The following is a 19,430-nucleotide window of genomic DNA, read 5'->3' on the forward strand; positions in this document are numbered from 1 at the left end:
AATGCCACAATAGGACCCCAGACTGGACTCGACTCCTAGGTATCAGGGCCGTGGAATCCAGCAGGGGCTCTGAGGTTGACACCGACTCAGCGCCGAGGTTCTTCGTGGTCTCTCACCCCCTCGACTTGCATGGGTGGGTCCGGTAGGGCGGGTTGGAGGGAGTTGCGCAGGCGCAGTGAGGCTGGTATCATGGCGTCCAGGGCCAAGCGGCGTGCCTTGGGTAGTGGGGCTCCGCGGGTTCCAGGTGTTCCGGTCCCGCGAGACGAGGAAGAAGAGGAAGATGAAGTGGAGGACGAGGACGAAGACGATGAAGACAGTGACGAAGAAGAGGATGAAGACGACGAGAGCGTCGACGAGGTGAGAACCACAGTCGACCCCAGCTTGGTTTACGGCTGGGTTCAAACTTTCTGGCCGCCAAAGCCTTGTGCCTGTGAGCTGCTCGGAGTAGCGACCTCCAGTACCTGAGGGTCTCTAAGCAGAAACTGGAGATGATAAACTAAGTCTTTTTGCACATGGCAGACACGGAAATTATTTTCAGAAGTCCTACTCCGCCGGGTCGCCCCCCCGCCCCCACCTCTCGGAGAAAACCCGCCGCGACACTTCTCAGTGGCTTTTTAAAATTTAGTTCCAAAGCTAAAGCCCCAAACCCGTTGTAGACCAACAAGGGCCCGCAGTTTTTTTTCTCTGCCCACCCTGCGGTCACTCCGCCCGGCTCTTGTTCCGTGGCTCACTCACAGCGGCCTTCTTTCCTTGAAGGCCTTGTGTCCGTTCTACCAAGACGCGAATCAGAGGCTGGTCTTCATCCTGCAGTGTTTTCCATCCTTGTTTAGATCTCCCCTAAACAGTGTTTCTGCCTCCGGGGCGCCTGACCTTGTCCCGTTCACCAAGTCCGGGTGATGGGTTCTCCTAGAACTGGGTTCCTGTGTTTCAGAATAGCTCCAACCGTGCTGCTGGACATTATAGGTACTTAATGTCTGTTGAATGAGTAGTTAGGATTGAATGATCCTTAAGAGCACTGAATGCCCGATGGGTACCTAAAACTTAGTAACGCCCAAAGCAGAATTTGCATTTCATGCTCCCGCGTCTAACCTTTGCCCTCTTTCTATAAATGGCCCCCATATTCGCCAGTTGCTCAAACCCAGTAGTTTAATTCCTCCCTTTTGTCATCCTGCGTCCAGTCTATCAGTAGATCCTCTTAGCTTTATCTTTGTATCCAGACGCTTTTCATCATTGATTCTCCAGCATCTTAGTGCACACTTCATCACCGCCTGCCTGGACTCCTTCAGTAGCTTTTTTCCATTCTTGTTCCTGAACCGTCTCTACACCTGAAGCAGGAGAGATCTTTTATTTATTTATTTTTTTACAAGATACTAGGAATGCTAAGTACCATATTTTGAAGTTTATCTTTTTTTTTTTTTTTTAGTAATCTCTAAGGCCACGGGGCTCGAACTTACCACCCTGGATTCAAAAGTCACACGCTTTTCCAATTGAGCCAGCCAGGCACACCCAGGCAGATCTTTTTAAAATGTAGGTCTGTTCCCTCTTCCTTGTTCAGAATATTCCAGTGACTTTCCATTTCATGAATAAGAAAATCAGAAAGGCAGCTTGAGTGGCCACAACAGAATAATCAAGAGTGATGGTAAATCAAGTCAGAGATAAACATGAGTCAGAAGGGTGGATTCAGGGTTAGGGCTGAGACTGGCGTGGGTATATGATAAATCTTGAGTGAACAGAGCTTTCTCTTACGAATTAGCTCTTTGGCCCCTTGCCTTGAATGTGGTCTCACCTTTTTTCACTTAGAGCTTTAATTGGCTATTTTGCTAACTTTGGGTTGTAGAAATCAGTGCTTCTTGCATTAACATGGATAATCTGTTGCACTCTGGTGGTTAAAATCATCAATGTGGTAATCGTCATTGACATAGTATAAGAAAATAGGCATTTTACACATACCGTTGGAGTGTAATTTGTTGCAGTGTCTTTGGAGGACAATTTGACGATATCTATCAAAGTTTAAAATTGTATGTATTCCCTGATTCAGTAATTCTACTTGTAAGAATTTATCTTCTGATAATAATGATAATACATGCTGTTCCAGGAAGTATACGTTGTATTAACTCATTTAACGTTTATGTCAACTCTGAAGTTGGGAATTGTCACCATTTAAGACTGAGGACACACAGAAAGTTTAAGACCGCACGTGTAGTGCAGTCTATGTAGGGGAAAGAAGAAACAGGAAATAAATTTGGTGATGTGTTGAAAACTTCCTGAAAGATTAACTTACTATTGGTAGTGACCTCTCAAGAGTAGGAGTTGGGGGGTGGGTAATAAAAGTTCAAGCCCTAATCTCTGTGGTCTTCGTAGTGTTTACCAATGACCTGTATCACTTTTTTGACTGAAGAAATTGTAAGGCTTTCAGGGCAGTTCTGCACACTTAGTGCATAGAGTCCTTTATTTGGAGGGGGGGTCTTTTAGTTTCTGAGATGTTCACTATCCACAGCTCATTACTGTGATGAAGAAATCCATGGGAATAATTTTGGAAATCCAAAATCTGCCTTAGATCTGTTTAAAAGGAAGGAAGTGTGTGTGTGTGTGTGTGTGTGTGTGTGTGTGTGTGTATGCGTGCACACACTCGTGGGCAATAAGCCCGATTTAAAAAGCAGAGTGATTGGCTTTGAGGCGGCTGGCAGAGATAGAAAGTGGGTATGTGAACTTCAGGAAACGGGTGGGGGTCCCGAAAAGATGAGAAGAGCGCTAGGCACGTTCAGTGCTCCCGGCCGTGTGGTTGGGGCTCTTGTTCGTGCTTATTCGAGACCCTCAGAGGATAGCTTCAGCAGAAAGGGGAGTTTGTGGTAAGGGTGCAAGGGCATCTTAGACCTCCAAGGGCAGGAAGTAGCTGGGCTTCTGGAACCGGCTGGGGAGCCTGGGATGCCGTGGAGAACACGAAAAGTCTTTCACGTTTGTCTTTGCGTTACTGCTCTTTGTTGCATTCAAGATGTTTGGTTCTTTTTCTGTTCCTACTCCATGTAGCAGAGAATAGAAAATCAACAGCGTCTGAGATTTGTCGTATTTCGTCTTAATTCTAAATCCTGTCACTTGGGAGTGAGTGGCAGGGCTCTGTTTTACAAAGATGGCCGTTTGCCCTGAAACCTGGCGGTTGGGGAGGCCGTTCCCAGGGAAAGCGGTGCTGGGCACATAATCCATCGGGTATCTGTAGCAGTGGGGCGGCCAGTAATAGCCTGGGACAGATGTCTGAGGCTTCTGTCCAGACGAGAAAATAGAAAACAACACCGGAAGGGTATTGTTTAGAGAAGTTCTTCCTTTATAAGGAATACCTGACTAGTGATGAATTGTTTCGTGGTTTTGTTTGGAACACCCTCCTTCCCTCCGGGTTTTGCCGCTCACATCTGGCCGAACCTACCTCCGAGGGTCAGGATTTGACGTTTATAAACTGACCTTGATATCCAGCCCTTGGCAAATTTGAACAGCCAAGGGAATGCTTAAATATACGTACAGGCAGGGTGACTAGGCAAAAGCACGTGTGATTTTCCTCCGCGGTCTTCTCCGGCTAAGACCCAAATTCCAGAACCTGCTAAACTTGGAAGTATGTGGGAAAACACTATTTCATCAGAGCCCCCAAGTAAGTGTGTCACTTAGCAGGCAAGGTATGACACAGGACTGACCTTGTGGCAGTTTTAAGTCTAAGCCTTCACACCAAAAACCAGGCCTGATGTTGTCATTGTTTTGCAGAGGATCAAGGAGCCCCGCCACACACAGCTTCCTTTAGTCTCTTGCACTCACTCACCGATTTCCTCCTGCCTTGGGGCCTTGGCGTGTGCGGTTCTTGGTGCCAGGAACTCTTATCCTCATGGTCAGCTCAAGCATCCCTTCTTTTTTTTTTTTAATTTTTTTTAGTGTTTATGTATTTTTGAGACAGAGACAGAGTGCGAGTAGGGGAGGGGCAGAGAGTGAGGGAGACACAGAATCCGAAACAGCCTCCGGGCTCTGAGCTGTCAGCACAGAGCCCGACGCGGGGCTCGAACCCACGAACCGTGAGATCGTGACCTGAGCCGAAGTCGGTCAAGCGTCCCTTCTCTAAGGGAAGACTTTGTTACCTGTTTTCCAAGCTGTTACGGCACTGTGCACCTGTGTTTCATAGTACGTATAGCCGCAACCTCACATTTATTTGCATTAATGTTTTCTTCAAGTCTGTGTTCCCCCGAAACCGTACCCTCCACGAGGGCGGGACCATTCCTGCCTGCTTTGCTTACCTCTCCATCGTGAGTGCCTGGCACGGCGCTTGGTACGTGTGGCACTCGGTCAGTCCCTGCCAAGGAAATGAAGTGTAGCCTCGGAGCCGTGGGCGGAACCAAACCGTAGGTCCTGCCAGGGACTTTTCAAGGGATGGTGCTCTTCCTTCGCCCTTGCAGTCGGGTACATAACTTCGCCTTTGCGGCTGCTGTGGTGGTTTTCTGTGGGGCCGACTTGCTCTACTTTGAAACTAGATCACTCGGTTTTTTGTTTCTCAGGCTTTTGTGTCAAATGAGGAGATAGTGTGAAGTTTGTGACCTGTGCAGATGGCAGTCGTGGCACTTTTCTTGCCTCCTTAAAGCTCAGGCAGTGATAACATTTTCTTTGCGTCCTTTTTCTGGCATGTTCTGTAGATAGACATAGAGCCCAAAAGAATGGAGGGAGCAGGAGAAGAAAAATCTGCCAAGTAGAAAATAATGCCTGAATTATCTTAGGAAGTTATGTGTGATGACCTATTTTGTGTGTTATTTACAGGAAGTGAACGTTGAATTTGAAGCGTATTCCATCTCAGATAATGATTATGACGGAATTAAGAAGTTACTGCAGCAGGTATGGTCTCTGACTCTACACAGAACTTTGCTCTTCTGAGAAAATCCAGGCCATTCAAGCAACGCCAACTAGGTCAAATTCCACCCTTTATTTTAGAATTCCCTTCCTATCCTCTGGACCCTGCAGAGAAGGAAGAATGGTTTCCCTTCTTTTCCAAGGCTAACATACCCTGCTTTTTGCCTCATTAATATGTTAATAAGTATCTGTTGTCGTAAAATCTTTTCCTTTTCGTGTGCTAATTACTTGAACAACTCTTCTGTTTTTCTCTAATTCACATCCAAACTTGGTGAGGTAGAAGTTACGTTTTGTTTTGTTTTTTAAGTTTGTTTATTTTTGAGAGAGACTAAGAAACTAGAGCAGGGGAGGGGCCCGGAGGGAGGGAGGGAGGGAATCCTAGCAGGCTCCACGCTGACAGCAGAGAGCCTGATGCGAGACTAAGACTCCTGAACCTCGAGATCGTGACCTGAGCTGAAGCAGGACGCTTAACCAGCTGACCCACCCAGGCTCCCCGGGGCAGAAGAATTCTTGCGGAAGAGTCTGCCCCGAGTGCACCAGCTGGTGCTACCAAATCCATGCTTGCTTCTGCTTCTAGTCTCCCTTACCCCGTTTAAGGCTCCGGTGTCCTAGTCACATTCTTTGGCCTCATGTCCTCCTCCTCCTCTCTCTTTTCCCCTCTTTTGTCGTCTTCTCTCCCACACCTCCTGTATTACCACTGCCTCTTCCATTTCAGTGCTTTTAGCTTGGATTCTCCTGGGCTTTTCCTTTCCTCCTGGGTTGTCTTTGTGGTCACATCGTGGATATTGCATTATTTGAATGTGGATATTAAAAGTTTTATTAAAATTTTTGCTTTGATTTTCATTTAAAGTAAGTATTTTTCTCCTTTTAGCTTTTCCTGAAGGCTCCTGTGAACATTGCAGAACTAACTGATCTCTTAATTCAACAAAACCACATCGGGAGTGTGATTAAGGTAAGCGGGACAGTTATGTTTGTTCTTATCAAATTAGTTCTTTGGCCTGTTAAGATCCTCCTGGGGTTTAGTTGGCAGGCCAGGGGCTCAAACTGGAAAGAGGTGTAACTTCAGGAAGAGAGACTGGTGAGAAGCCATTCTAGTAATTTCCAAGATTATTGAATGCAGGTACCCAGGAGTGGCAACAGACGGTGAGAGAAGGGGGTGATTCGGAGGGTGTTTGGGAGATGAGATGTGATGGGGTTTCGTGAGTGGTGGGAAAGGAGTCGAGGGTGGCTCCCAAGTGTCCGGCTCGAGTGACCGAGATTGCAAACATGGAGGAGGAGGAGGAGGAGGTCGGGAGGGAACGTGAGCTTGGGAGTGCACATGTCATGTTAGGTTTGCCTGTGACACACGCACATGAGGTGTGAGCCTGAGACTTGGCCCCTCTCAGCAGATGGGCACTTGCCCGGGAGGGCGCGGGCAGACCCTGCTGATGCCACCGTTACTCCCGAGCAACTGGCAGAGCCTGCGGAGGCGCCTCCGGTGGGGGCGGGGGTGGCCTGGGAGGGGGCATTTGGGGGACGCGCAGCGGGAGGGTGAATCCCGCCTGTGCGCCCAGCCCCTGGCGGTGCCTTCGGTTACCTGTAGCTGCCCGAGTGAAGTGTCCGCAGTTTAGCGTCTTAGAATAGTAGGTCGTCTGTGTAGCCCGTTTGGACAGAGTTCAGTGAGGACAGCACACACCTGCTCCGTGTCGCACTAGCCCGAGAGGGTCAGGGGGGCTGGAGGGTTCCCTTTCAGGATGGCCCCCTCACACGACTCGCGGGTTAGTGCCGGCTGTCCACTGGGAGCCCGGCTGGGACTGTGGGCCAGGGGCCTCCCTTCCTCTCCAGGGCGGGCCCTATGGGAGTGGAGATGTGGCCGTTGGTGGGAAACAGTCGCTACAGTGACCTTAGGCTGTTTCCATTTCCATCTCTGAAAACGAGGATGGTGCCGGTCCCTCCTTCGGACGGTGGTGAGAAAGGAGCAGTGGCGTGTGGCAAGTGCTGGAACGTCAGCCGTCACGGTCGCCGACTCTTTACCGTCCAGGTTATGGTGCAAAAGCGGCCACCTGAGTCTGATGTACCCCTAACCACCTCACCTTTCGACATCTCCCTTTGTTTTCAAAGCCAAGGCTCTCGAGAAAGTTGGCACCCACAGCCTCTACTTCCTCTCCTCCCAAGCACCCCCATCTGGCCTTTACCATCAGTGCTCCACTGACGTTCTGGAACTGTCGGGTAGGATCGCTGGCATCTCCATCACTAACCCTCACGGCACTGAACGTAAAGGAAGTGAAAGGAACAGAACCTCCAGTAGCTTCCTTTTCGTAGAGCAGTGGGAAAGGAGACTCCCCACCCACGTGTCCTCCAGCCGAGGGGCGTCTGTAGGCGTGCTGACAATGCTGCCTCCGTCTTTGGTCCTCCCCCTTGTTTGCACCTGCACAATGACCTTTGGGACTGCGTGGTCTAGGCCCCATGGAGGTTAACGTGCCCCCTGGCCGGAGTGCGTGAGGCCTTCTGATCTTCCATCAAGGGGTGCACGGAAGGCCCCGCTTTAGGTCACCACCGTGTGACCTCCCCTCTGTGCCCCGGGTGCCGGACAAGCTGTAGGGTAAGGTCCGGGCTTTGTGGAGAATAGCTTCACAGCGTGAGATTGTTTGTTCACCTGATCCCTCAGACAGGAAGTTACCCAGAGCAAGACTCTATAAGTGGTTTGGAGTGGCTTGCTTCGGTTTTCCGTCTCGTGTGCCTTTTCAGTCTGGGGGATACGTTACTGACCCTCCTCTACCTTTTGACCCTGTCCTGTGACCTTCCAACAAGCAGTCGCTTTTATCCTTGACACCGCTTACTGTCAGTGATGGGATTTAGCCCTCCCCTGGATGATTTCACAAATAGCCCCATGGCTTCCACGGAGATACTTGAGGTGTCCCAGGGACAGAGGTTTGTGTCCTGAGGAGAGGACTGCCCAGAACTTTCAGTGGAGCCTCTGGGACTGGGGAGGTGATTTAGACTTTTCTAGAAAAGACGGTCCATCTGTTGGGCTGTGGAGGGAAAAGGGCGGTGGCGGGGGAGGGCCATGAACTGCACTCGTGGGTTGTGTAGAGAGGCTCCACTTGTGGTGGAGTTGCTCAGGACTTAGGTGCTAAGAATTGTTTTGAACCAGGAGGCTTCAGGGGTGAAGGGAGGCATGGGGGGGGGGTGACTGTGAGCGGGCCAAGCAGATGGGGGGCTCTTGATGGGGGGGGGGGCATGTGGAGGAGACCGAATGGGATTGGGACTCCAGCCCCACGAGAGGCACCCCCGTGTGACGTTAATGGTTGACGGCCTGTCAAGGAGGAACATTGAGCGTGCTCCGGGGAATGCTGACTGCTTATGAGCCCAGTGACCATTTGGGGGTTGTTTTTTTTTTTAAAGTAATTTTTGTGCTCAATCTGGGGCTTGAACTCATGACCCCGAGATCAAGAGTTGCATCCTTCTCCAACTGTGCCAGCCAGGTGCCCCCGTTTTGGGGATTTCTTAGAATTTGACACTGAAGGTTCCTTTTTCGTCCCCTGGTGTTCCTCCGGTCGGTACTGCGTATTTTGCCATGGTAGCAGGGAGACCTTGAAAAACGGTCTCGGGTTGATCTTAAGGGACCAAGGCTGGCATACATACTCTTGCCCTGAGTTACCTTCTCAGTCTCCATTAGTGTATCCACGTGATTACCTGAAACATCTCTCACCTTGGCATATAGTTTTATTTCCTAGGCCTTCGCGGCCTTACCTGAGCCACCACTCCCTTCCTTGTTCCCGCAGGAAGAAACCGGTGGTCATTTACAGCCCGGTTCTGCAGATGTGTGGACCTTAAAGCCTGGTGGCCCCTTTGCCCGTCTCCTCCGCCCCGCTCAGCGTGGCCGGGCCCCTTTCAGTCACTGAGGTGTGACTTCCGGTGCCCACAGAGGCAGGTCCTGCTGTTCTCCACTCTCGCCCGGCGGCACCCTGCCACCGGCGGTGCATCTGCTCCCTCGGCCTCCCCTCCGTGAACCGGTCGTGCTGAAGCGGGTGGCAGAGCCCTGTAAGCCCCTTCCCACGGGACGGTTTCCAGGACAGCGGGCAGCTGTGGGTCCCTGCTGTCCTTCCGGGGGAGAGCAGCAGCCTCCTTCTCATTTTGTTCAGCACATGGTCCCCAAGGACTCAGTCCGTGCCGGACCCCGCGCTCGGTACTGGGGATGCGCGGAGAGTTCGCAGCTTGAACAAGCAAACAAGCAGCGTGAGGCGGTCCGTGTGGAGGGCGCGCTGAGGCCGGCAGGGGAAGGGCCGTCATCGAGCCGGGAAGTGCAGGGTAGAGGCCGGCATTTCATTCTTAGTTCTCGGTTCTTAATTCATTTCCGCTCTGGCCCTTCCTCTCCCGCGCGCGTGGTAGGTGTAAGTGGCACTCGGGCCTTGTCCTCCTTCACCGGGGCTCTGGAGTGTGGCTGTAGGTGAGCCAGTGTCGCTAGGGCTGGCTGCAGCCGGATTGCTTGGAAGACAGAGTGGCTTCTTTCAAGGGGCTTTAATTGTTCTGGGGTTTTTTTTTTTTTCTTTTTTTTAACGTTTATTTTGGGGGGGATGGGGAAGGGGCAGAGAGAGAGGGAGAGAGAGAGAATCCCAAGCAGGCCTCTGTGCCGTCAGCCCAGAGCCTGATGCGGGGCTTCATCTCACGAACTGTGAGACCGTGCCCTGAGCTGAAGTCAAAAGTCAGACGCTTAACCGACTGAGCCACCGTATCTGGCATGAAGAAACCTGGAGCAGGAAGGGATCACCCACAGTGTAAAACGGGAACAAAATCGAGGGAGGCGAGCTGGTAGGGCCGCGGCCGCACGGCGCTTAGCGTGCGATGCTTCCCTGCGGGGACGACAGCCGAGGAAAGTTTGTGAAAACCGAAAGAGGCCTTCGTATTCTGCGTCTTCCCAAACATACAACTCTCATTGCTTTTTCAAACAGCAAACGGATGTTTCAGAAGACAGTGATGACGATGTGGACGAAGATGAGATTTTTGGATTCATAAGTCTTTTAAATTTAACGGAAAGAAAGGTTAGTTTCACTGGATGACTGTTCATTAGACCGAAATCGCTTGTATTTAACACACGATGACAGTTTTTTATATCAGATAGCGATGCTATAAGGGTATGTGCCCTTGTGAAATCTCACTGTAATCTTTTTTTAATACGAAAGTGTCTGTGTTACGAGTAATCTATGCCGCTCAGGGCCTTGAGTCCCTGTGGCGTAGAGAACCATCGGGCACTGGTGGCCTGGTGTCGGTATTGACACGGGAGCCGATGGTGCTGCTGTCCCTGCGGCCCTCGCTTTGACTGTGAGGCTTCGTTGCTTCCTGCCGCGGAGGGCGCTTCGTCACCTTCGCTTGGGTTTCCGTCCGTCTCTTTGTTGACGGGAGTTCTGGCCAAAAAGGGAAAACCGGCTGTTTACGGAATCAGGTGCAGGTTACACTTCACCTTCAGGTTTTAGATGGACTGGAGTTGCCACGCCAGTGTGTGCGTGTCCGTGTGCCCCTCTCTCACTGCTGCTCACGGCCGGTACGCAACCCGGGTGGCGATGCTTCCGCAGTCAGCACTGAGGAAGTATGGGAAAGCGAGGACGTGGCGGGAAACCGCCTTTGCCGTGAGACAGAAGTCACAGCTCTCACTGTCACGTCGCCTCGTCTTTGCTTTGCAGGGTACGCGGTGTGCTGAACAAATTAAAGAGTTGATCCTGAGCTCCTGTGAGAAGAGCTGTGGGAAGAGCTCGGTTGAACAGCTGGACGCGCTTTTCAACGACGCCTCCAAGCCCGTGGGCTTTCTCCTCAGCGAGAGGTTCATTAACGTTCCTCCTCAGATCGCGCTGCCCATGCACCAGCAGCTCCGGTAAGAGACCGGGCCGCGCGCCTCCGCACGTTTTTTCCCCGGTGGGTTCGGCAGAGTGATGCCAACCGTGTGTGTGTGGGGCGGGGGGCAGCTGGAACAGCCAGAGGGGAGGCCGTGTCCCGCCAGCCCTTGATTACTTGTGGCCGTAGTCTGAACGGCCTTACGAGATTGACAGGAGTACAGGAGCAGCTCATGTGGCCTCCTTACCCGTTGGACTAAGGTTTCCCCCCCCTTCCCAGATTTCTGTAGCACGGGTGAGGTGCCAAGCGATACGCCAGTGACGAAAACTGGGTACAATTCCTAGATTCCACAGGGACGTTTTGTAACTAAGGAAGCGGTCCTGACACCGTGTGTCTAGCTTCTCAGGGTTTGTTGCTGTTGTGTTTTTATATTATGGGCAAGGCGGGGGGGCGGGTTATGTTTCCACCATTTTAACCGTAAGCAGGGCTCAGGCTCGGGATTGACCGGACCTTGAGGTAGAGCGGGACGGAAATACAGACCGGCCCCCGTGCCGCGCAGACGCCCCTGCTCCGGGGCCACGGCGCTCGTGCGCTCCCGGCGGTGCTTGGTGGGAAGGGAACTGCCGGCCACGAGGACCCCCGGCTGCCGTGCGACGGGCTTCTGCCGCGTGTCCTTTGTTGCGCTTCGCCTTTTTTCTGATCCGCTGGAGCCCGTGTTTGTTTGGTTTCACGGGAGGGCGATCTCCCTCCTGATCCTCTGTTAAGGAAAGCCAGAGGCTTTCCATCTTTGTTCAGCCAGATGCAGAGGGACATTGTGTAGTTTCCGGAAGGAAAAAAGATTTAGGCTGCGTTGCCACTCCACAGACTACTCTAGAATTTAGGGCACCTGTGTCCTACCGTGCCCTTTGTGCAGCAGGTCAGGAGTGAGTTCCAGACTCTAGTGCCGGGAGCCTAGTAGTCACCTGCTCCGAGGGCTTTGGTTATGGCTCTGTGCCTTTGTGGCTGTTTGTTAAATATCTGTCCTTAAAAACGCACCTTCTTACATGTTGATGTCGAGTGAATTTGAGACTCGTTATTTACCGTGTATCGACAACTCACCATCATCTGACTCATCAGACTACTTACTATAAAACGCTGCTGTAATTAATCGAGTGCAGTGGACTACAGAAATAACACTCGGTGCTTTAGAAGTGTCCAGACCTAATGTCGGTTCTTTAAGCCTGTGTCAGACACGACAGAACCCACCGAAGAGGCCTCACTGCTCTTCTCTGTGCTCTGGTTCGTGGATTTCATTGATTTCACCTGACTCAGCAGGCAGACCTCTGTGTTACACCTTTTAGGAAAGAACTGGCAGAGGCACACAGAACGAACAAGCCGTGTGGAGAGTGTTCCTTCTACCTTCTGATCAGCAAGACGTTTGTGGAAGCTGGAAAAAACAATCCCAAAAAGAAATGGAACAGCCAAGAGAAAGATGAGTTAATGTTTGCAAATGCAGAGGAAGAATTTTTCTATGAGGTAAGACTGGCCTGTTTTCACCTATTCGTTTAGATGTCAGTAAGGATCTTCTTGACAATCAGCAGGATTTGTTGCTCTCCCACTTATGTCAGAGTCCTCTGAGTATGGCCACTCTTCCTCCATACTGGCAGCAGCTGGCAGCTAACACAGGGCCTACACCTAGTAGGTTCTCAACAGGTTAAGTCGCCAGCTCCCCCTGGCCCCGTTGGTGACGAGCCTGGGGAGGAAAAAAGCTATGAACGCTCAGTGGTGGTCAGGCACTTACAATATGCTGACTAGAAGATGTTTAGTTCTAGAACCACTCCGTGAGGTAGACGTTAGTCCTGGTTTACAGATGGGGACGTGGAGTCCAAGGGAGATGGGAGCCATTATCTGAGTCACGCAGCTGGTGGATGTGGAAGCTAGGGCAGGCCCATTCTCCCCCATGATGGCTCACACGCTTCTCCCTGCCCTCAGTCCTGGATGTCCTCCCGCTTTTGGGCTTTCTGGCACTTTCTTCCTGTAAAGGTATATTGTGCTACGATGGACCACCAGACACCAGAGAACATGCTTTCTCACCCTGACCTCGTCTCAATGTTGAATCTGAGGGGTAACTTACTTTCCTGGATTAGAGGATATCTATCGCTATTAAAAAGACACCCACTAAATACTAAAACACTACCAGATTCAGCACTGCCCTGGTTTTTCAGGAATAAATAGTGAAAATGTTTAGGCCTAAGCAGCACCTTAGATAGATTGTTTCAGGGAAGTATGTATGTATGGTTGGTTTAAGATGGCCTGGTTACGCAGACTTCCCTGTCGTCACACGACAGCTTTATGCCAAGGGAGCAGCCAGGACAGTGAGGAAAGACCAGTGTCTGAAGACCATGCGCATTAATTGTCAGATGTTAGGAGTCTTTCTTTCTCTTTGCTGTTGCAAGATTATTTTGAGAATCAAATGAGATCATGAATACGAGCAGAATTATAAATACTGATAAATGATGGTGGCAGGACTCTTCACTTAGCTGCCGTTCCCCTCATCGCGATGGGGCACCACTCTCCTCGCTCCTCCTGTGAGTTAGGAATTTGGTAAGCGTTTTGTAACTTCTGCCTGACTGCCCCGTCTGGGCTATTTCTGTGTTCTGCTTCCATTCGCCGTCATTCTTAAACATGTACCAAATACTATTCCTGGCTGCCACGTAAATGAGTTTTGCCTTTAGGTTGGCTGAATTTTTAACTTAATATATTTGCTTTAGAAGGCAATCTTGAAGTTCAACTACTCGGTGCAGGAAGAGAGCGACACCTGTCTGGGAGGCAGGTGGTCCTTTGACGACGTCCCGATGAAGCCCTTGCGAACTGTGATGTTGATTCCAGGTGACAAGATGGACGAAATCATGGGTAAACTGAAAGAGCATCTCTCTCTCTGACCCGTTTCCCATGGGCAGCAGGGGGCTGGTTTTCGTTTTTGTAAAATTACCAGAAAACAGCTCAGATTTACTGAAAAACTCATCACTTTATTCAGATTAAGGTCCTCTACAAAAAAGTAGGGTTCTGTCACCTGTGTCTGTGACACATTTACAAAATAGCCTTTTTAAAAAAAAAAATTTTTGGTCAAATTACGAACGGTTGATGAAGAGCTTTTCCAGTAAGAAGGAAAATGTGGAGTAGTGATTTAAAGAACTCAATAAAAACTTCCATTTTTTATTTTTAAATAATGTACAAAGTGTAACTCTTTTCGAGACTCTCTTGTGTGGGGTATGATGTCCGTATTCAAGTTGAAGGTCCTCACCTTGCTCCAGTGGATCAGCCGTGCGGCCCGGCTGGGGTACTGGCTACACAGCACGCTCTAAGGGGAAGGCGCAGACGAGTCACTGCAAGGCGCACCTTTGCTCCGCGGTTTCCGGGCACTTCTCACACATGTTCTGTTCCTTCTTCATTGTTGACATGGGTGATAGGTGATCCACCACCTGGTGTAGAATATCCTTACTCTCACTGGGAGGCAGGTTACTGAAATAGTATTGTGGTGCCAGTTGCATAAATCTGTGGAAAACAGAGAAATGAGACTCCTTTCTTCTTTGGTGAGAGATACCAAACGTTACGAGTGGGTCCTCCCCACCCCCGCAGAATCTACTTGTGGAACTGCTATTTAATTGGAACTCCTCAGTCTCAGTCTGCTTTTGGAGAGTAGATACTTCCTGTGGTATGCAGGGAACCAGTCCAGCTGCATTTCTAGAATCTCTTCTCTAGGGTTGTGCCACACAGTGGAAGACGCCCACCGCTAACCACCAGGGGAAACCCGTACTCGCCCTAAGGCCCATCATCACAACACGTCACATCAGGTGTTTGGGGAGCACTCCGGGTGAGTAAGAGAGGCAGTATCTTTGCCTCTTCCTCTTATTAACTGATGCCACTCCGCACCCAGCCACTGGCTACTTTGGGTTCCTGCCTCGCACGTCACTGTGTCCGGGTCCAGGTGTACGTTCAGGTGGACCCAGCATCTGCAGTAGCACCCGGGAGAGGATGCACTCCTGCTTAAAACTCTCTAGTCGGTTCCTACTGCACTTAGGATAAATTCCAAACGCTCGTGTGGCCCGGAAGCCCTCCACCTCTGGGTACCTGCCCGTCTTCCACCTCCCCGCTTCACCCCTTCCTTCCCCACCAGCTCCAGCCTTGGCACATCCGTTCCGAGCGGTGGCTAAGCCGTTCCTCCTCAGGTTTCCGCCTGCAAACACTACTTCTCTGCAGCTTTTTGTTCCTCTTAAGATACTTTATACTTTGTTTTGTACTTCTACACTCTTCTTTTTTACATTTTTTTTCTTAAGTAATCTCCACACCTAACGTGGGGCTCAAACTCATGACCCCAAGATCAAGAGCTGCATACTCCCCCACGGAGCCAGCCAGGCGCCCCTCTGCGCTGCATAGTTTATGCTGTGTTCTCAAAGGCAGGAACGTTTAGATAATCATCCACAGAGACCTGCCATTAGTAAGTAGTCTCCATGGAAATGCAGATTGGTGCCAGCATAAACTTCTACCTGAAAATGTAATAAAAACTAAGTTTGTCATTTACTCAAGTAGGAGTTCAAAAGAACCCCTTTTTTGTCCGTTAAACTTACAGTTCAGGAGAGATTTCTGAGGTAATCCTGATGTAGTTGTTCTCTGCTATGCTGAACTTGTGGAAGAGAACCCACTCTGGCATCTTCTTGGTGATGGAGTAACCGGACCGGGGGTGCAGCTGGGCAACCTGCTTGTGGGTCAGCATCAGGTAGTTACCCGATCCGTCCACGTCCCGAGCAATCTACAAGGCAAAGGTTTTAAGAACGAAGACTTTGTGTTAATATGGAGATTGACAGACAAAAATGTTTTCTTTTAAAGATTCCCGACTATTTTGGGGCGCCTGGGTGACTCGGTCGGTTGAGCATCCGACTCTTGGTTTCAGCTCAGGTCATGGTCTCAGGGTTCATGAGTTCGAGTCCCACATTGGACTCTGTGCTGACAGCATGGAGCCTGCTTGGGATTCATTCATTCTCTCTCTCTCTCTGTCTCTGTCTCTGTCTCCCCGCCTTCCTCTTCTCTCCCTCTCTGCCCCTCCTCCACTTACTCTCTCCCCTTCAAAATAAACTTAAAAAAATCTTTATGGAAACAAATTCCAAAGTCTTTCATATAAAACAGTGAAAACTACAAATCTGCCACCCAAGTTTCCTATTTTCAGATCTAAAAAATAAGCCAAAACTGTGTTTTGCCCAAAATTTTGAGACAGTGACGATACTAACTTTAGTATGGGCAGGGCAGTAGGTGAAAGACAGCAGTGCTACAAATGTTACATGTTTGGGTCAAGGAGTAACCTTGCCACGTGACGGGCAATGTACTCAAACGTCAGGTGTTTTGTCCCGGATGTTCTAGCTCATCTGACACAGTAACGCTGATGTCGGGCCTTTTCCCACACAGGTGAGGAAATCCACATTGAAGTGCTGTGTTTTTTTTCTTTATAAAGAGTAGAGTTTGAGTGGAAATACACAGTATTTCTCTTACTATGATGGGAAGAGCATGCTTACACCTGTAATGTGCTGTAATTTAGGGGAGCTGCATTCGGCAGCCTTCATTTTGGAAAAGAAAGAAATGAGATGTTATCTTTATTTCTTTGTTGAGTATTAGTATCGCCCGTTAAATATGAACTAATTTGTGGGGCGCCTGGTGGCTCAGTCGGTGAAGGGTCTGACTTTGGCTCAGGTCATGATCTCATGGTTTGTGAGTTTTCAAGCCCCACGTCAGGCTCTGTGCTAACAGCTCTGTGCCTGGAGCTTGCTTCCCATTCTGTGTCTCCCTCGCTCTCTGCCCCTCCCCTGCTCACACTCTCAAAAAATGAATAAACGTCAAAAATAAAATATGAAATTTGCAAACCAGTGAAGTGAGGGACTGTGTCTGATGTTCAGCCAAAAAGTGTTTTAATAACTTCCCCTCTGTAATGAAGAAAGACCTTTTGTCCTTTTGGACCAAGTGAACATATTCTGTCTTGGTCCTTCAGTTCCCTCGAGAAAATGTATATTTAAATATTAAATCTTTAGTAACCTAGAGGCTTCTTGGTTTTATTTTACTTTTTTTTTTTTTTTAATGTTTATTATTTGTGAGACAGAGACACAGCATGAATGGGGGAGGGGCAGAGAGAGAGGGAGACACAGAATCCGAAGCAGGCTCCAGGCTCTGAGCTGTCAGCACAGAGCCCGATGCCGGGATTGAACTCACGAACTGTGAGATCATTACCTGAGCCGAAATCGGACGCTCAACCGACTGAGCCACCCAGGTGCCTCTATTTTACTTTTTTAAATAAAATTTTGAGAGAGAGAAAGAGCCTTCATGCATGTGTACGGGGGAGGGGCAAAGAGAGGGAGAGAATCCCAAGCAGGCTCTGTGCTGTTAGTGTAGACCCCAGCGCTGAACCCACGAATGGTGAGGTCATGACCTCCAAATCAAGACTAGTATGTTCAACTGACTGAGCCACCCAGGTGCCCTGGTTTTCGGTTTTAAAGTTAACATCAATCAAAGAATCATCCTAAGTGAGAGATTCCTAACAGAATCATGGGAGATTTTGTAAAGACCCACCCCGAAGACGGCCCTCCCCGTTCTCACCTGCATGAAGTAGCCGGACAGAAGAGCTTTCTTTATGTTCAGAGCGTTTTCCTTGGAGCCAAAAGCAGGTTCTGCGCAGGGAAGCTCGATTCGCTTGACAATTTCTAAGAGTTCAGCTCGGATGACATCCGCCATCCTGAGCGCGCAGCAGTTGAGGAAGTAATCGTGACACCACTTTTCAACACAGTCTGGGAGGGAAAGAGGAGTAGAAGAAATGACTTGTCATAAGCTGTAAGAGCCCAGGCCGGGAACGAGGCATGATCTCCGTGTCCTCTGGACTCCTCCCCTAAAGAGGTGGTCACCTAAGTGACTGGGAGGGAGGCTGCGGTGGTTCTGGGACCCCGGCGAGCTCCACGAATCGCATGCTGCTGGCACTGACCCGTGAGCGGGTCACCCTTCGTCTGCAGCTCTGAAGGGGCACAGGAGGCTGGCCCCGACTGACACCCGTCTTGTGTACACGGCAAGGATGTACGAGGCCCCAACGTTTGATCCAACTAAGGAGAAAAGCATACGGTAGAAGTCCCCTGAGCCGTGAAACTCTCTCTGCATGTTTATAAGGATAAACATGGATAGGATAAGGATAGGATAAGGATAAACTCTGCATGTTTATAAGGATAAGGATCACTACTGGGCCGAGTTGGAAATTGTGGGAAGCTCACCTTCCTGCCCTAGCTGCAAATTTGTATTACAGTTCAGTCACCTGTTCAGTGTGAAGTTCTTTCGTGCCACCTGCAGTCACTTAGGGTGGATCCGGCGTTCTGCCTTGCCCTGGTGGTGCCCCTGGCCTTGGCACAGTGGGCAGAAGAGCCCGGCCGTGCACTCGGGCCCACTCAGCGCGACAAGAGCACGTACTTGGGCAAACAACGGCCACCCACCCCCCTTGCTCTCAAAAGAGGCCACCAAACTGCCTGGATCTTTTCTGGCTCCACTGACAACTTCTTCTTGTCAGCTGTGAAAAATGAGTCCCCCACTCTACAGAATTCTGCCATTTGAGCGGCTGTCCTGTCTTTCAGTTCACTTCCCATCCTATCAGAGCAAAGGAGGGTTAAGATGCTTCATGGAAAACGAAGGTCCCCTTGCAGGAAGGGAACTCACCGGCTGCCTTCGGGGGCCCAGCCTTCACCACGCCGCCCTAGCCTGTCGGCCCCTCGGGCTCCTCTTCCTGTCTTTATTAATGCCGAGCGCTGGAGTCGCCCACGTACGTGCTTCCGGTCCCCTTTCCACTGGGTCCCTCTCCTGGAAACCCACGCACTCGCCCTTTCACATCAGGACTTCTGCCTCCGCTTTCACACGCGCCCTTCTGCTCTTGGCACAACTCCCCTCCCTCCTTGACCGACCTGTGGCCTGGTTCTCTTCTCCGGCCTCCTGCGGCACACCTGTCTACTCTTCCTGTTATCTGGAGCGGGGATCTGTTCGGCTTTGTTCTCCACGTCTGCGTTCTCTCTCCATCTAGTGAGTGTGCGAGTCAGGGAACGCACAAAGCACAGCTCTGACCCAAGGGCACTGAGAGATGGCAGTGCCCTTCTCTCCTCCCTGCACCCTGGAGGACGGGAGCTGTACCGTGCAAGACTCTGGGTCCCCATGTCATCGTGCCCAGGCACAGCAGCCAGTGCGTTTAGGGACTCGGGCGCCGTCTGCTAGGCGACCAGCAGGGCCGGAGAAGGGTGAGTTACCAGCTCGGTTTTATTTGGGGAGGGAAGGGTGGAAACGAATAGGTTTCTCAGAATCGCGAGCATTCACTTACGTTCGCTGGTGGAATTCAGAGCCGTGTCCTGGTAGGCCTTGTAAATGTTGATGAGGGTAAAGTGATCTCCTTCAGGATGTAAAAATGTCTTCCAACAAGTCAAGGCAGCCTCCTCAGCTCCACGCGGCAGATTAGAAAAGCAATTGGGAGCTTTAAGACACAAGAGGTCACGAGGTCAGCAACCCTGGAGCCCACTTCATGACCTTAGCACAACGCAGAGGGAAGGGCTCACCACTGTGTGCAGAACCGCTCCTGTCTGCTTCCCTGAATAAAGGTTATTCTTGCTTACTTAGAAGTCAAAGGGATGTAGGGTGAGTTCTCATGAATGTGTCTCTCCCTTTTCACGTTTGCTTCTCGCAGGTCTGGTTAGCAGAGTTAACAGCCTGCT

The 19,430-nt window shown here is 50.4% G+C and overlaps 2 protein-coding genes across 12 annotated transcripts in view; one reads left to right on the top strand and one right to left on the bottom strand.

Moving 5' to 3' along the window:
- The first annotated feature begins 114 nt into the window (after window positions 1-114).
- Window positions 115-13,886, top strand: BCCIP (BRCA2 and CDKN1A interacting protein). 5 transcript variants are annotated; one of them, XM_047824713.1, is made up of 8 exons: window positions 137-357; window positions 4,783-4,857; window positions 5,744-5,824; window positions 6,973-7,080; window positions 9,804-9,893; window positions 10,533-10,720; window positions 12,021-12,195; window positions 13,434-13,886. In XM_047824713.1, exons 1-8 carry the CDS (start codon window positions 190-192, stop codon window positions 13,599-13,601), a joined length of 1,053 nt encoding a protein of 350 aa, XP_047680669.1. In that variant the 5' UTR covers window positions 137-189; the 3' UTR covers window positions 13,602-13,886. The 5 variants fall into 5 exon arrangements, with proteins under 5 accessions (XP_047680672.1, XP_047680669.1, XP_047680668.1 ...); XM_047824712.1 differs by having other exon boundaries at window positions 146-357; window positions 13,431-13,886; XM_047824716.1 differs by lacking the exon at window positions 13,434-13,886 and having other exon boundaries at window positions 115-357; window positions 11,999-12,109.
- The window catches only part of DHX32 (DEAH-box helicase 32 (putative)), a 58,833-nt gene continuing 53,070 nt past the window's right edge, over window positions 13,668-19,430 (bottom strand). For all 7 annotated transcript variants that reach the window (XM_047824706.1, XM_047824710.1, XM_047824707.1 and 4 more), the window contains 4 exons: window positions 19,043-19,192; window positions 17,299-17,486; window positions 15,288-15,469; window positions 13,668-14,214 (listed from right to left, as the gene is read on the bottom strand). In XM_047824706.1, the coding sequence (XP_047680662.1) occupies window positions 14,043-14,214; window positions 15,288-15,469; window positions 17,299-17,486; window positions 19,043-19,192 (692 nt within the window). In that variant the 3' untranslated portion in view covers window positions 13,668-14,042. The remainder of the gene's footprint in view (window positions 14,215-15,287; window positions 15,470-17,298; window positions 17,487-19,042; window positions 19,193-19,430) is intronic.

Source organism: Prionailurus viverrinus, chromosome D2 (genome assembly GCF_022837055.1).
Source record: "Prionailurus viverrinus isolate Anna chromosome D2, UM_Priviv_1.0, whole genome shotgun sequence".
Taxonomy (NCBI): domain Eukaryota; kingdom Metazoa; phylum Chordata; class Mammalia; order Carnivora; family Felidae; genus Prionailurus; species Prionailurus viverrinus.